The sequence below is a fragment of the Leopardus geoffroyi genome, chromosome B2, assembly GCF_018350155.1.
Source record: "Leopardus geoffroyi isolate Oge1 chromosome B2, O.geoffroyi_Oge1_pat1.0, whole genome shotgun sequence".
NCBI classification, from domain to species: Eukaryota; Metazoa; Chordata; class Mammalia; order Carnivora; family Felidae; genus Leopardus; species Leopardus geoffroyi.
In genome coordinates this window covers 150,606,471-150,619,789 of record NC_059332.1, presented here as the reverse complement: position 1 = coordinate 150,619,789, position 13,319 = coordinate 150,606,471, and the positions used below count along the sequence as shown (strand labels likewise).

At 54.0% G+C, this 13,319-nt stretch overlaps 1 protein-coding gene across 1 annotated transcript in view; it reads right to left on the bottom strand.

Annotated features, from left to right (window-relative positions):
* KIF25 (kinesin family member 25) overlaps positions 1-13,319 on the bottom strand; it is a 45,326-nt gene that overhangs the window by 16,884 nt on the left and 15,123 nt on the right. Inside the window, exons 4-7 of the mRNA XM_045500305.1 lie at positions 11,777-11,915; positions 10,725-10,828; positions 8,819-8,907; positions 6,955-6,991 (exon numbers count right to left, since the gene is read on the bottom strand). Coding sequence (XP_045356261.1) covers positions 6,955-6,991; positions 8,819-8,907; positions 10,725-10,828; positions 11,777-11,915 — 369 coding nt within the window. The remainder of the gene's footprint in view (positions 1-6,954; positions 6,992-8,818; positions 8,908-10,724; positions 10,829-11,776; positions 11,916-13,319) is intronic.

Below are 13,319 nucleotides of genomic sequence, written 5' to 3'. Positions count from 1 at the left end.
TCCGTCTCCAGCCCAGCGGCCTTCCTTCCAGTCCATGCTTTACGTCACTGCCTTGGAAATCTTTCCAACGTGTACATCAGACCAGAAGGGGATAAGTCACCTCAACCGAAAAGTGTGAGGAGCTAGTGACAGGACATCAAGCTGTGGGCGCACCATTCGAGGCCTTATCTCAAGCTGCCAGTGGGGATGGCAGAGTGGGAGGCCGTTTGCTACCATTAGGAAAAGTACGTCAGAGCAGAAAGGGCTGGAAACCCATCCATGGGGACTTTGGCCAGGACGGAGCAGCGGTCCGTGACTGGGGCCCCCCATCCCGTCACACGGCCGCCGCTGCCTGGGCACCTTATCTAGTTACTATCCGAAGGTTTGGGGGTGGCTATGTCTCAGCACGGCTTTCAAGGAAGAGGTCTTATCCTCAGGGGAGTCACTAACGGAGAGTTCAGTTCTCCGCTGAGGATTTATTGAGCACCGACAGCGTGCCAGAAGCTGCCGCAGGGGCTGTCTGTCCCCTTATGATACCAGTAATATTAGTATATAATAACAGTAATACCCCTATGAAGGAAGCAGCTCCTAAATCTTAAAAAAAATTTTTTAATGTTTATTTATTTTTGAGACAGACAGAGAGAGAGAGAGAGAGACAGAGAGACAGAGAGAGAGGGAGACACAGAATCTGAAGCCGGCTCCAGGCTCTGAGCTGTCAGCACAGAGCCCGACGCAGGGCTCGAACCCATGAACCATGAGATCATGACCTGAGCTAGTTAGACGCTCAACCGGATGAGCCCCCAAGGCGCCCCTCCTAAATCTTTTTAACTCCCAAACTCCACAGGAAGACGCAGGACCGAGCAGTAAGGCACTGACACCGTCTTCAGAGCAGAAGCCACACCTGGCACCCGGACTCAGGATCTGACCACCAGCCTCGGCCCCTCGCTCCCCGCTTGAGGCATATTTTCGTGGTGGTATTCCTTTAATATTGTGCCAAGACGTAACCCTAGCCCCTCAGGATGAACGGCGCAGAAACACACACCCCAAAGTATTTTACTGACGTCTTCAAATGTCTGCGTTTTAACCATAAAGAAAAACAAATGGAAAATGCTAAGGTTTACAACGTCTCACCCAAAAGCTCAAGGGACCCCCTATAAGGAACATAAGAAGCCATAAAAACAAGCATGAGTCCAGAAGCTTCCCTGGCTATTTAGAATGTCATCCTACGGTGTGATCACTAGATTTTAAGCAACATCTGAAATGATTCCAAGGGCAAAGTCTCATTTTCCCAAACACAGCTTAAATGTTCTTCCCTTCCTTTCCAAACAAATGCCTCCTCGTTCATAGCACTCAACGCCCTTCTCCTCACAAATAAGACTCATTTCCTGCGGCCTTTTAAGATAATTTCCCTTCATCCAAAATTTCAGGCTCTTGCCCTCTGGCATCCTTCCTCCAGGGAGGGGAGCGGCCGGGTCCTCCGAGATGGTCAACGCAGAGCTGCGGGCACCGCTGTGATGGGCACACCTGCCTCATGGAATTGCAAGGCTCCCCGGGGGGCATGTGGAAGGCGCCCGGCGCAGTCGGTCGTCGTCTTCCTGACGTTATACCAGTATTCTAGGTACTTATGAACACTGTATAATTTATAGGTTTTATTGGCATCTACATCAATATTCAATGCAAGACACTATCGAAATAAAATTTGAACTGGTGATGACCTCAGACGGGGAGGGGAGGAGGGGGTCACGTAAATCATTGCCACGCTCCAGTTTCCAGGCTGGGCGACAGATTCGCAGAAGTGACCCACAGGCTGGGCCGAGTGTTCCTACGCTCCCAGACGTCCTCCCACGGCATCCCCTCGGAGATCAGGGACCCAGCCCGGGAGGGTGTCCACTCGCAGGGCACACGTGCGTGCGAGTGCGCGGACTGGTGTGCTGGTCCGTGGCTACTCGGCGGAGCGGGGACAAGACGTGGGCCCGAGCCTGCCAGCTGCTTCAACGCCTGGCCGTGGCATCCAGCCCGACCTTGCCCATCACCCGGCACCGCAGGGGCCGCCAGGACCACAGACCGTCACCGGCTCCACACTTCTTGAAGGTCTTCGGGTAAGAAGCAGCCACAGACTTCTTCACACCTAGTATAGACCCTATTTGCTAACTCGGACTCTGGTACAACTTGTTGTGTAACCCTGGGTGCTCATTTATCTTCTCGAAGCCCCATTTCCTGCCATCTATGAGATGTGCCGGCAACGGGGTGGGCCCTGGTGCACCTCACAGAATTCGCTAAGTCCATGGTTCTAAAATTTGCATAAATTAGTTACCTACGAAAGGAGAAAATATTAGGAACTCTGTAGTACCTACTCCAGAGACTTATGCAGAAGAGGGTCATTTTCAGACACCGAGTGAAATAAGGACAGTCCAGTGGAGGGCACTCGGCCGTGGCAATGGGTCTTCCGGCAGAGGGGTGTGTCCTTTCCTGGGACGGTGCGCACGCCAGAGACGGGATGAGGGACAAATTCTTTGTGAATCCGATTTAAAGCCATGAAATAACTGACCAGTAGAAGAAAATGTAAAATATAGAGCTTGAGCTTGAAGTAAGCTGATGGGAAGAGAAAGAGAATTTCTTCCTTAAATCCTTGTAACTCCTTAAAAATGCAAACATCTTGTTCTGACCAAAGTCTGTATAAGTCACACTAGCTGTTGTAACGATTTTCAATTCTTCACAATTGGTTCATATTTGAGACACTAAATCTGGGTTCTAGAAAGCCCCTCTTACACCCACGATTTCACCGCAGGAAAGAGCGGATTTCACAGGCCTCAAGAGGCCGAGTGACAGAGCCGAGGTGCACGGTTAGCCTGTGACTCCGGCCTTCCGATTCCTATCCTGTTTCGCTGGTGCCAGAACGGACAAGAAAGCCCCAGGCTGTGGAATGAACTAGAAGCGTGTGTATCATTCGCTCGTGTGCATGGTGACACGGCCATGCCAGATCTAGAACCGAGTGTCATGGGGAACAGAGGGTGAGGCCTACACGTGGGGGTGCAGACGAACTTCACAAATGGGCGGCGGAAAATTATGTGCGATTCCACCAAGAACCCCAGAGAAGTAAATAGATGCGGGGGTGGGAGGGGACACAGATGGTCTCATTCAGACTGGGATGCCCGGGCAGGCTGAGCGGAAGGGCATTCTGGAAGGAGGAAAGCGCCTGAGTCCTGCAGGCAGCAAAGGGCTTGTCACGTTCAAGGCCAGTGTAGCTGGGAGCAACGCGTATGTTCCTCTGCACAAACAGAGGTCAGAATTGAGACTTCCCAGTTTCTTCTTCAAGCCAGGAGGCTCACGTATCTGACCAAACTGCATCTTCAAGGACTGCTCTCCCCAGCCACAGAGCGGATCGGAGATTCGGGAGGGTGAGGTCGGCGAGGCCCAGCGACAGGAGTGTGGCCCCAAGTGTGAGAGCGATGGGAATGAACTAAATCAGGCCCAGGGGAGATTGCTCCTGCAGAACCGACAGGCAAGAGTCCACAGGGACTCCCACATTTCTGGCACCAGACACCGGGTGGATGACTTTCCCTCGCGAAGATGGGGAGACGGGAGTAAGGGTGTGTCCGCAGGGAAAATGCGGAGCTCAGGTTGGGATGTCCTATGTTTGAGCTTATGCAAGCATCCCCAAATACCGGCTCGAGATGCAGAGGTCTCCCTCAGCGTGCTTTCGCGCCCCATCCCACCAGACTCCGGAGTATCCGGGGCGTGACTGCACGTCTCTGCTTTCTGCGTGAGCCGAAGCTGCTGGCAGATGTCGCCGCCATCACGCTTACAGCGAGGACCAGGTGAGCCTCGGTTAGGGGACAAGTTAAGGACCCTATGAAACTTTGATCATTAACAATTTTGTCTTAGGGATGTCAAACCCATCAGTCTTTGTCACACGCCTCTCAGAAAATGTTTTTGACCTCAGCTGCAGATATTTGCAGGAGAATCATTTGACCCCTAGACTTCCTTAGCTGTATTCGGAAAGTCAAGCCTGTGACCATCAAACTGAATGGCTTGATAAGAGTGAAAAATAAGGGGGAGCCACAGACGAGCAGACAAAGCTGCAAATCTCTTCTTCCATATCTGATTGTCAAACAAGCAGATGCGTGTTAAGTGGGAAATGCACCTGACTAACCCTGAAGACAGCCACCGAGAACTAGGGACAGTGGCCAGACTCCTCCCCGCGAGACTGATTTTATTTACAGTGTGAATCGCCAACGATTCAATGTTGGATTAGGTCGCAAACCGCAACGCAATGCTGTGCCACACGTGTGACACAGACTCTCACGCTCTTCAGACTCGGGAGCACCCGTGGGAGCCCAGAGCCCAAGGTCACTACACTGACCACTCGCCTTCTCTGCACATTTAGTGACACAAAGCTCCGGAACCAGCAGCTCGATTAAGTTAAAACACAACTTGGGTTCCACTCAGTCCTTCAAAGAAAATCCAAAATGACCCAATCAAAAGAAATGTTATCTTGATGCGTAAAATATAAGGAAACACAAAACCCTCAAACTTCTGAATTTGAAAATTCAGTGGTAATTTGACAGGAACCGGAGAGGACAGTCACGAGGTAAACACACGACAAAGAACATCTATAATAGAAAGCAGGGACGACAACAGGTCTTTATAAAGCACGTGAGGGCCAGGTCTCGGGCTCGGAATACATTCTCCCACTAAAAACTGAAGGTCAACCAGTACACCCGCAGATCACGCACGGTGCAGAAAGGACCAGTACTCGACCACGGATACTCCGCGTCTCCGCCTATAGAAGGAGATTTAACAGGATGCATCAGGGCTCCTTTTCACTCAAATTCCTAACAATGAGAATTTAATTTGTCTCCTTTTGCTTGACTCAGTCGTACTGGTGTTTAAGGCGACAGACAACGCATCAAGTGATAGACAAAAAAAAAAAAATCCTTCAAAACAAGGACTTTTTAAAGTGCTTATTTGCAGAGATTGTTGAAAGAGTTTTCAATACCTCTCTAACGGTTTCCTGGGATGCTGTGTAAAAAGAAAGCCGTCGATCCGTGAACCGAAGTGGCTTTAGGAAGAGTCACTGCAGATTATGACATGTGACCACCATAAGACGGACTCCAACGACGGACCTTGTCGGGGGGCGGGGGGGAGCAGCCCCTCGCGGCTTCCACCCGGCACCGCGGTCTAGAGGACCAGGGTCTGGGCATCAATACAGCTGAGAGTTCACCTTCCACACGCTTTCTAGACTCATGCAGCAATGGTCGTAACAAGCGGCAGTGAAGTGTAAGCCCAACGTATCTTCATGTTTATTTCCGGAGACGCTCAACCATGCACACAACTGGAGGAAACAGGATAATGAGAGCCCTCACCCAGCACTCTTGACATTTGGTCCATCTTGTTTTATACAGATGCTCAACCCGCCTCCCACTCCCCTGGCATATTTTAATTTAAATACCAGACAACACAGCATTTGATTTCACTTACGAGGACTCAGTTTTTCAGCACAGCCCCCATGCCATTACCATCTCACTTCAGGCAGTTAATACAAACCACACGTAGTCTAATTCCTCCGGTTGTCCCCAAAATGTGGTTTGCAGCTGACTTGTTCAGAGGCCGTGATTACGAGCCTGGGGCGTCTCCCATTCTGCCTCCTCTGCCCTTCTTGGCGTTACTGATTTCTCAGAGGAATCGGGTCACTCGTCCTGTGAAGCGTCTCACGTTCTGACTTGGCTGATTTCTTCCCTCTTGTTCAAAATGGCAGACCCCCAGACTCCATTAGATGTGGGCTCAACTTTGCAGCCCAGTCTCTTCACTGGTGGGACCGTAGCACCTCATGGCCTGTGGCCACCTTGTCACACCTCAGCGTCTCTCTGTCTGTGACCTCATGGCCCGTGGCCACCTCCTCACGTCTGAGCATCTCTCTGTCTGTGAAACTTCGAGTGCTCTGGGTTCTGGAACCTTCCGTGGTAAAGATCCTGCTGTCCCCTAACCATCTAGCACCCACTGAAGACTGTCACCCAGACCTATTAGGGCTTTCGAGTGGTGACTTCTATTCTTATCACTTACTCTGAATTGATAATCTAGAATCTTCTGAAAAGAAAAACTTTCTCTCGCCAACTATTTATTTACCCTGAAACGCATTTCATACAGGAAAGGCATCATAAATGTTTACTTCTTTGTAATTTTTTAGAGTAATAGACTGATGCTCTAGCCCTCTCCAAAGGCCATCAATGAGATTTAAAGACGGTAGTACTTGTGAACTGAAGGTTTGCGTAGAATTCTGTACTTTTTCAACCTGGCTCCAGTCACGTCTTGAGCTCCATTATTTCACCCTACGTCAGTGGGCATCCCTTCTGCATTTGTGGACACGACCCCACCGTCTTCCCTACTCGCTTTACTGCCCGGCACAGCCTGTGTCCCGGGCACGTCCTGTACTCCCACCAGGTGGAAACCATGGTCTGGGTGCTGGGCTTCCCACTGTTGCTCCCAGGCCTTTTGGGTAGATAAAGCTAAGAAACACGCAGGTTCTAAAGAGAAAACAAAATTGTGGGCTGATAGCAGACACGTGCGGTTCATAATTTTAAAACGACACGGTTCACGAGGAGCCACATCGGTTCCACGCTTGTGTTTCTTGCCTTATGCTCAGACCACAGGTTCCGTCCTTTCGTGTGCTGGCTGACTTGGGGGCTGGAAAACCAACGAGAGCAGAGCAGATTTCCTGACACACACACACCTACAGTGAGGAGGCCCGCGGCTTCACACAAGGGACGCGCACCCAGCCTGTGTTAATTTCTCGCTCCAGCAGAAATCCGGACACAGAACCTATCTTTGCTATCTGAGGAGGCACGGAATAAAGGGGGAAACTCTCCTATGTTCACCCGTCTCTGGTTTACGCCCAGGGGTGGACGTTTCTTGGGCCCACGGGAACCACCACACAGAGAGCTCCCCCAAGTGCGGCGTGCTGGAGATGCGACTCACATCATCGACGGCGTGGACCACTTCCGCAGGCACAGAGCTGGGGGTAAAACAATGACAATAATGACCACGCACATCACTGTGGAGGGTCCTTCTCTTTCCCTAATCCCCAAACTCTTCTCTGCCACTGTCATTTCTGCCGGGCCCTCCTTTTGTGGTCGCTTCCTGTCCTCCCCCCTCCCGCCCCCGTCCTCTCCTTGCCTTTGGGTTTGTCTCGTCACCCCTACTTCTGCCCCTCACCCCTGCTCTCGTATCAGCGTCTCAGATTTTCTCCCTGCTCCTCATTCTCGTCTCTCCTCTGTCCTTCCCACGTTCTCCACCAACGTTTTCTCCTCTGCCTCTGCTTTTCATTCTACGTTCCCTTCTTGTGTCGTGCGGGAGAGACGGACAGATCTACAACCCGATGTCTCCTGCGAGTGCAGCTGTGGGGCTGACTGATGTGCACACAACGTCACACCAAGGTCTCCGCCTTCAGGACCTTGGCCGTTTGAAGGCAATCATGAATCTGGCAAGAGGCAACGTGTCGCAGAAATGGAAGCTAAATGAACGTAAATGATGTAGGAACACAGGCACAAGGTCAGGAAGCCGCTCGGGAAGCTCTGAGAAGCTAGACAGCCAGGAGCAACGGCGTCCGGCAGAACTCCCCGCAACGGCAGACACGTTTCTGTGTCTAAGCAGCAGCCCGACATCAGCAACAGGAAAGCTACGCGTACGTGAAAACACCACAGTCTGGAGCTGCTGGCGGCTGTGTTTCCAGGTCCTTGGACCTGTGACAAACAGCACATGGCAACCAGTCAGCACAGCACATACGTGTTATGCCCACGAAAAGAAAAAAATATGCAACCACTGTCAAAAAGGTACAAGTTGTATTTCATGCTGCAGGACTGACCAAGGGCCTTCTAACGACCTTCCCAAGCCAAGTGCTAGACCGTATGATGCAAACGTCAGTGTGGCCCGAGTGAGGCCCTTACAGCAGAGCAAGGCTTGGGCAGACGAGGGCAGGACCCTGACACGAGCCACCTCACAGGGCAGAAGGCAGTGCCTGTTCGCTGCGGACCTGCTGACGGGACTGACCTAACACAAGCAGGGGACAGTGTGAGACGGCGTCCCCGATGGAGGGCCTAGAATGTGGAATCCATCTGGCTACAATGGGGAGAAATTCCCACGGAGGGAAGGGAAAGTCATACTTAGTAGGGTGTTCAAGCAAACAGCCAACCAAAATGATTCCAGATAATTCCGTTATTCATTAATACCGTCAAAACTCTAGGTCACAAGGGGTGCCTGGGTGGTTCAGTAGGTTGAGCGTCCGACTTTGTCTCAGGTCATGGTCTCAGAGTTCATAGGTTCAAGCCCCGCCTTGGGCTCTGTGCTGATGGCTCAGAGCCCGGAGCCTGCTTCAGATTTTGTGTCTCCCTCTCTCTCTGCCCCTTCCCCACTCACACTCTGTCTTTCTCTCTCTCTCTCAAAAATAAATAAACATTTAAAAAATTTAAAAAAAAGAAAAAAAAAGCCTAGGTCACAAACACCAGCTGAGTCAGTACTAGTTACCTTTCTGCGCCCCTGAGGGGCCTCTGGGGTAAATACGGGAGGGTGCTCCCCATACAGAGAGAGGACCAGCAAGAGCCTGGCCCTGCCGGGCACTGAAAGAAGGCTGGCCGCGTCGGTGGTCCCGCTGCTTCATGATGAGCAAGGCAGCTCCCCACCCACCCCCTACCCCAGGGACAGACACATCCTGCTTTGGGGCCAAGGGTAGGAAGATGGGAGGCGTGGGAAATCACTGCATTTTCTATTGTGTTCCTTAAAACAGACACACACACACACACACACACACACACACACACACACACACGATGCGAAAGCAAATTACCTGTTCTGTGAAGCTGGATCCTCGGATTCCTCATCAAAAGGCAACAAAGGGCGGATCCGGCAGTGAACTCTGATATTCCCTTTCAGCTCCTACGACAATAGAGTTTGTCCCTGTGAGCTCAGGGGCAAGGCTGAGCGGACGGACTATTTCCTCAGAGAACGCGGCCTGACGGCCGCTTCCCCGGGGCGTGAGCGTCGCGTTCCCCACCCACACCTTGGCTTCTGATCAAGTCCCCACGGAGTGGCACTGAGCAGTCGGCGTTATTTTAGGCTTTTTAAACATCCACACTGAAGCGTGTTCACTTGGCAAACCATCATCGTGTGGTGACGAGTGTCCAGAAACCACCTCTCGATGGGGACCCGCGTCAAATTTCTGAGGCATTTTGGGAGAAGTTTCTGAAGCCTGGTACTTTTCCAGACCCCGCCAAGCGTTCACCCAAATCGTGGCACGATGTGGTACTTCAGAGACAAAGGGCAACGATGTGGGACCACCGCTCCACGTGCCCCCACGTGGAAGAAGGGAGCACGTCCGCACGGCCCGGCTCGCCTCGGCCAGGCTGTGCCCAGACCCCTCGACGGCGCGGGTCTACCACGTGCGGGTGCCCCTGGCTCCACGCCGCACCCCGCTCTCTGGCACTGTGCACGCGTCCTTTGCCCCCTGGTCCTTTCACAGCGACGGGACCATAACGAAGATGTCTATTCCTCCTCCACACGACAGCGTCAGAAACTCGAAGTCCGCCACCGTGCCCTCCAGAAGCCATCCTTCTCCACTCGCTCCCGGGGCCCTCGCACACCTCTCCCTTGGTCTCTGCAGCAGGGCGACACTGCTGTCCAGACCGGGGACCAAAAGGCACCAAGATGCTTAGAAAGTGCGGTCGGCGGGAAGCACGTATGCGCTCCAGTGTCATGGTGTAGAGCTCGGCCGCAGGAGTGGGTCACGCACAGGGAGAATTACTCCCACGTGGGTCTGGCCGTGGAGGGAGCCCGGGGACGGGAGAGAATCTTCCCAGGAACCACCGGGTCCTGGGGCTGCTGGTCCACAGGACTGTGAGCCGGGCCGGGGCTCAACCACACCACCGAACCTCACGGAAGTTCAGCCACCAAACCGTCAGCTCTGGCCTCGCGGCGTGCAGAAACGGACACCTGAGTGTGCACACTCCATGGGCCGCAGAGCTCAGCCCGCGGACGAACGTGAGGGGGCCATGCTTTGCGCCCTGCGGATGGGGGAGGAAGAGCTGGGGCCGGGGCTCGCGAGGAAGGCAGCGCTCTGAGAGTTCTAGGTCCGGTGCCCCTTGTGCGGACCTCTGTCCCCCCATGTGCCCCGGTGACCCCCCCGTGTTGACCTCCACCCCCCATGTGTCCCAGTGTCCCCCCTGTGTGGACCTCTGTCCCCCCATGTGCCCCGGTGCCCCCCCCCGTGTTGACCTCCACCCCCCCATGTGTCCCAGTGTCCCCCCTGTGTGGACCTCTGTCCCCCCATGTGCCCCGGTGACCCCCCCGTGTTGACCTCCACCCCCCCCATGTGTCCCAGTGTCCCCCGTGTGTCTGGAGTCCCCCGTGCGGACCTCCGCCCCCCCCCCACATGCCCCGGTGCCCCCCCCCCGTGTTGACCTCCACCCCCCCATGTGTCCCAGTGTCCCCCCCGTGTTGACCTCCACCCCCCCATGTGTCCCAGTGTCCCCCCTGTGTGGACCTCCGCCCCCCCCCACGTGTCCCGGTGCCCCCCCGTGTTGACCTCCACCCCCCCCATGTGTCCCAGTGTCCCCCGTGTGTCTGGAGTCCCCCGTGCGGACCTCTGCCCCCACCCCCAACATGCCCCGGTGCCCCTCCCACCCCCGGCCTTTCACTGGGGTCCCTGCCCAGGTCCCCTGTGCCGCCACCCTTCTGGGAACCCGGACCGCACTCACCACCAAACGGTTGTGAAGCACCTTCCTCCTCCGCTTCTCTAGCTGGTACCTCGAGTCCGCTTCCTGTAGGCATCGCTCCAGATGTCCCGCCTTGGACCGCCAAGCTGCAACAATGGTTTACCCGCGTGTCGGGCAGGTTTCCGGGAGGGGGGCCTGCACTACATCCTGTCTCCCTCTTCTCCCTTCCGGTTTTCCATAAAACACCTCACGTTTTCAAAGCCGAGAGACACTATTTTCCGTAAAATAACAGCACTGTCCCCTTTGCTGGAGCGTGTGACATGTAGGACCACCTGTGTGGGCTGAGTCACCTCACCTGAGACCCTTCAGGAGAGGCCCTGAACCGAAGAGGCACGAGACCCTTAGGTACTCAGTGATTTGAACTAAAATATCTGGGGGCACCTTGGGGGGCTAAGTCAGTTGGGCACCCACTCTTGGTTTTGGCTCAGATCATGATCTCGCAGTTTGTGAGTTCGAGCCCCGGAGTCGGCCTCTGTGCTGACAGGTTGGAGCTTGGAGCCTGCTTGGGATTCTGTGTCTCACTCTCTCTCTGCCCCTCCCCTGCTCTCTCTCTCTCTCTCTCTCTCTCTCTCTCTCTCTAATAAACTAAACTATCTGTCAGCCTAACAGAAACCTAGTACGCCTTAATTCACACAGTGCCACGGGGCCAAAACACCTCCCTCCATGAGCTGCCTGTTGGGTAGTTTGAGCACATCCCGTCCTGACCCAATAGCGGCCGAGCGCTGCGGGCTTCCCAGATGTGAGGAAAGGGCTGAGCGGATCGAACGGAGCCTCACACACACTCTAGGAGCCTCCGGCACAGGACGTGCAGCAGGGACACGATGCCAGCTCAGGGACGGCATCGAGGTCCAGAAAGCCTCTTCGAGTCACCAGAGGAAATGGGGACTCCCTGAGGAGGGAGCGCGGCCAAGGACCGCAGCCCCCATGCACGCCAACGACCGCCTGGGTGTTGGCTCTTGCCCCTGTGCCCAGGCAGGGCGCGTAGTCAAAGGAGAGGGAAACTTGAATCCCCGGCAGGTGGGGCCATGGCTTACACAGCAGAGCCTGGTGTTGGAGCTGTGCCCTCTGGACCCCCTCGGCCACTTCAGAAAGACCTGTCTGCAGGTGGTCCCAGAAATTCCCGAAAACTTCCAGAAAAGAGGCATGCAGTGCCTTTACGTCTTGTTTCAGTGCCTGTAGAGCAAAAATATACAGCACTGAGGCAGTGAATACTATTAATCACATAGCGTGGTATATAATAATTTCCCAAGTGGCTATAGAATAAGAATACAGCCGCCTGGCGAAGACAGTCACGTGCCGATTTATTATGAACTAAATCTACTTAAAGCTCAAGTTCTCAAAAGTTAGCTGAAGCACAGGTTTTGTCCGCTGGGCACTTGCTTGTGAGGATGGCCGGGCCCCGGTCCCACGTCGCCCTCCACACACAGCTGCAGGGCTCTGATGTATTATCCAGACCGCCTGCTTGGAGCCACATTGTCCTGGGCCCATGGTGAGCGCCGTGGTGACCCCGTGCTTAGAGGACACACGTCCGTCCGGGCGCACGTGCGAGAGCCTTCAGAGAAGTCTGAGGACAATGCAACTGATAAACAGCATCCCCCACGTCAGGGGCTCTTCCCTTCTGATGCGACTGGAAGGCTGTTTGGCCCAGAGAAGGAAGGTGCGGATGTCCTGCAGCTTAACATCTCCTACGGAAGGAATCGCGAGATCGTAGCTGACCCGAGATAGAGTCGTTTGTTCCGTTAAACCTTCCTTTTCTGTAACGTGCAGACTGTTCCCATACGTTTGGGAAACGTTCTGCTAAAATGTCAACACTAAATTGAATTACGGTATTTTATTACATGGAACGCAGGTAGAGTTACGCACGATAGTCAAAGATGGGTCCGTTTCACTCAGCGATGAGAGCGCAAAGAATTAATTTATATAAATCTGTTCTGCAGGCACTGGAGCCGTGCATGGCTCTAAGGGCAGACTAATCGTGTTTGCAGATGGCGTTCTTGTTGTTGTAATAATGATCTTTTTTTTTTTCCTTCTGACTTTCACCCAGGTCACACTGTTTATAACAAAAGGTGAACAATACTCCCAACCGGACGATGGTATAAAAATACACCCCCACACTCTCACCCTGGGCAGGTGCCAGCGTGCTGCCTCCAGGGCCGCGGTTCCCACTTCTCTTCCCAGACGCCCCGGCCGTTCCACAGGCGCTGCGTCCACGGGATGGCAGCGACACTCGCCCTGTTTAGCCTGACCTGGACAAAGCACTTCTCTACCCTTTGACGTTAAAATAAACAAGAGGACGACTCTGACTCTGGCATACAGAGCGGCCAACAGCAGTTCTCCCGGCCCGTCTCACGGCCACACGGTGTTCTTCCCTCCTGTCTCTGCTCAGGAGCCCAGTCCGGGCGCCCTTGGGTGCGGAAGTCCTCGCTCTACCCAGCAGGTAGTGGGGCAGAGGGCGGGACCCCCAGCCGAAGACCCTCACAGCAGGTTATGAACGCAGTGACGCTTCTGCAACCTCGCGAAGGCCAGATCAGCAGGCTGTAACGGAAAACCTGCATCTCCTAACTGAGAAGCTTTGCT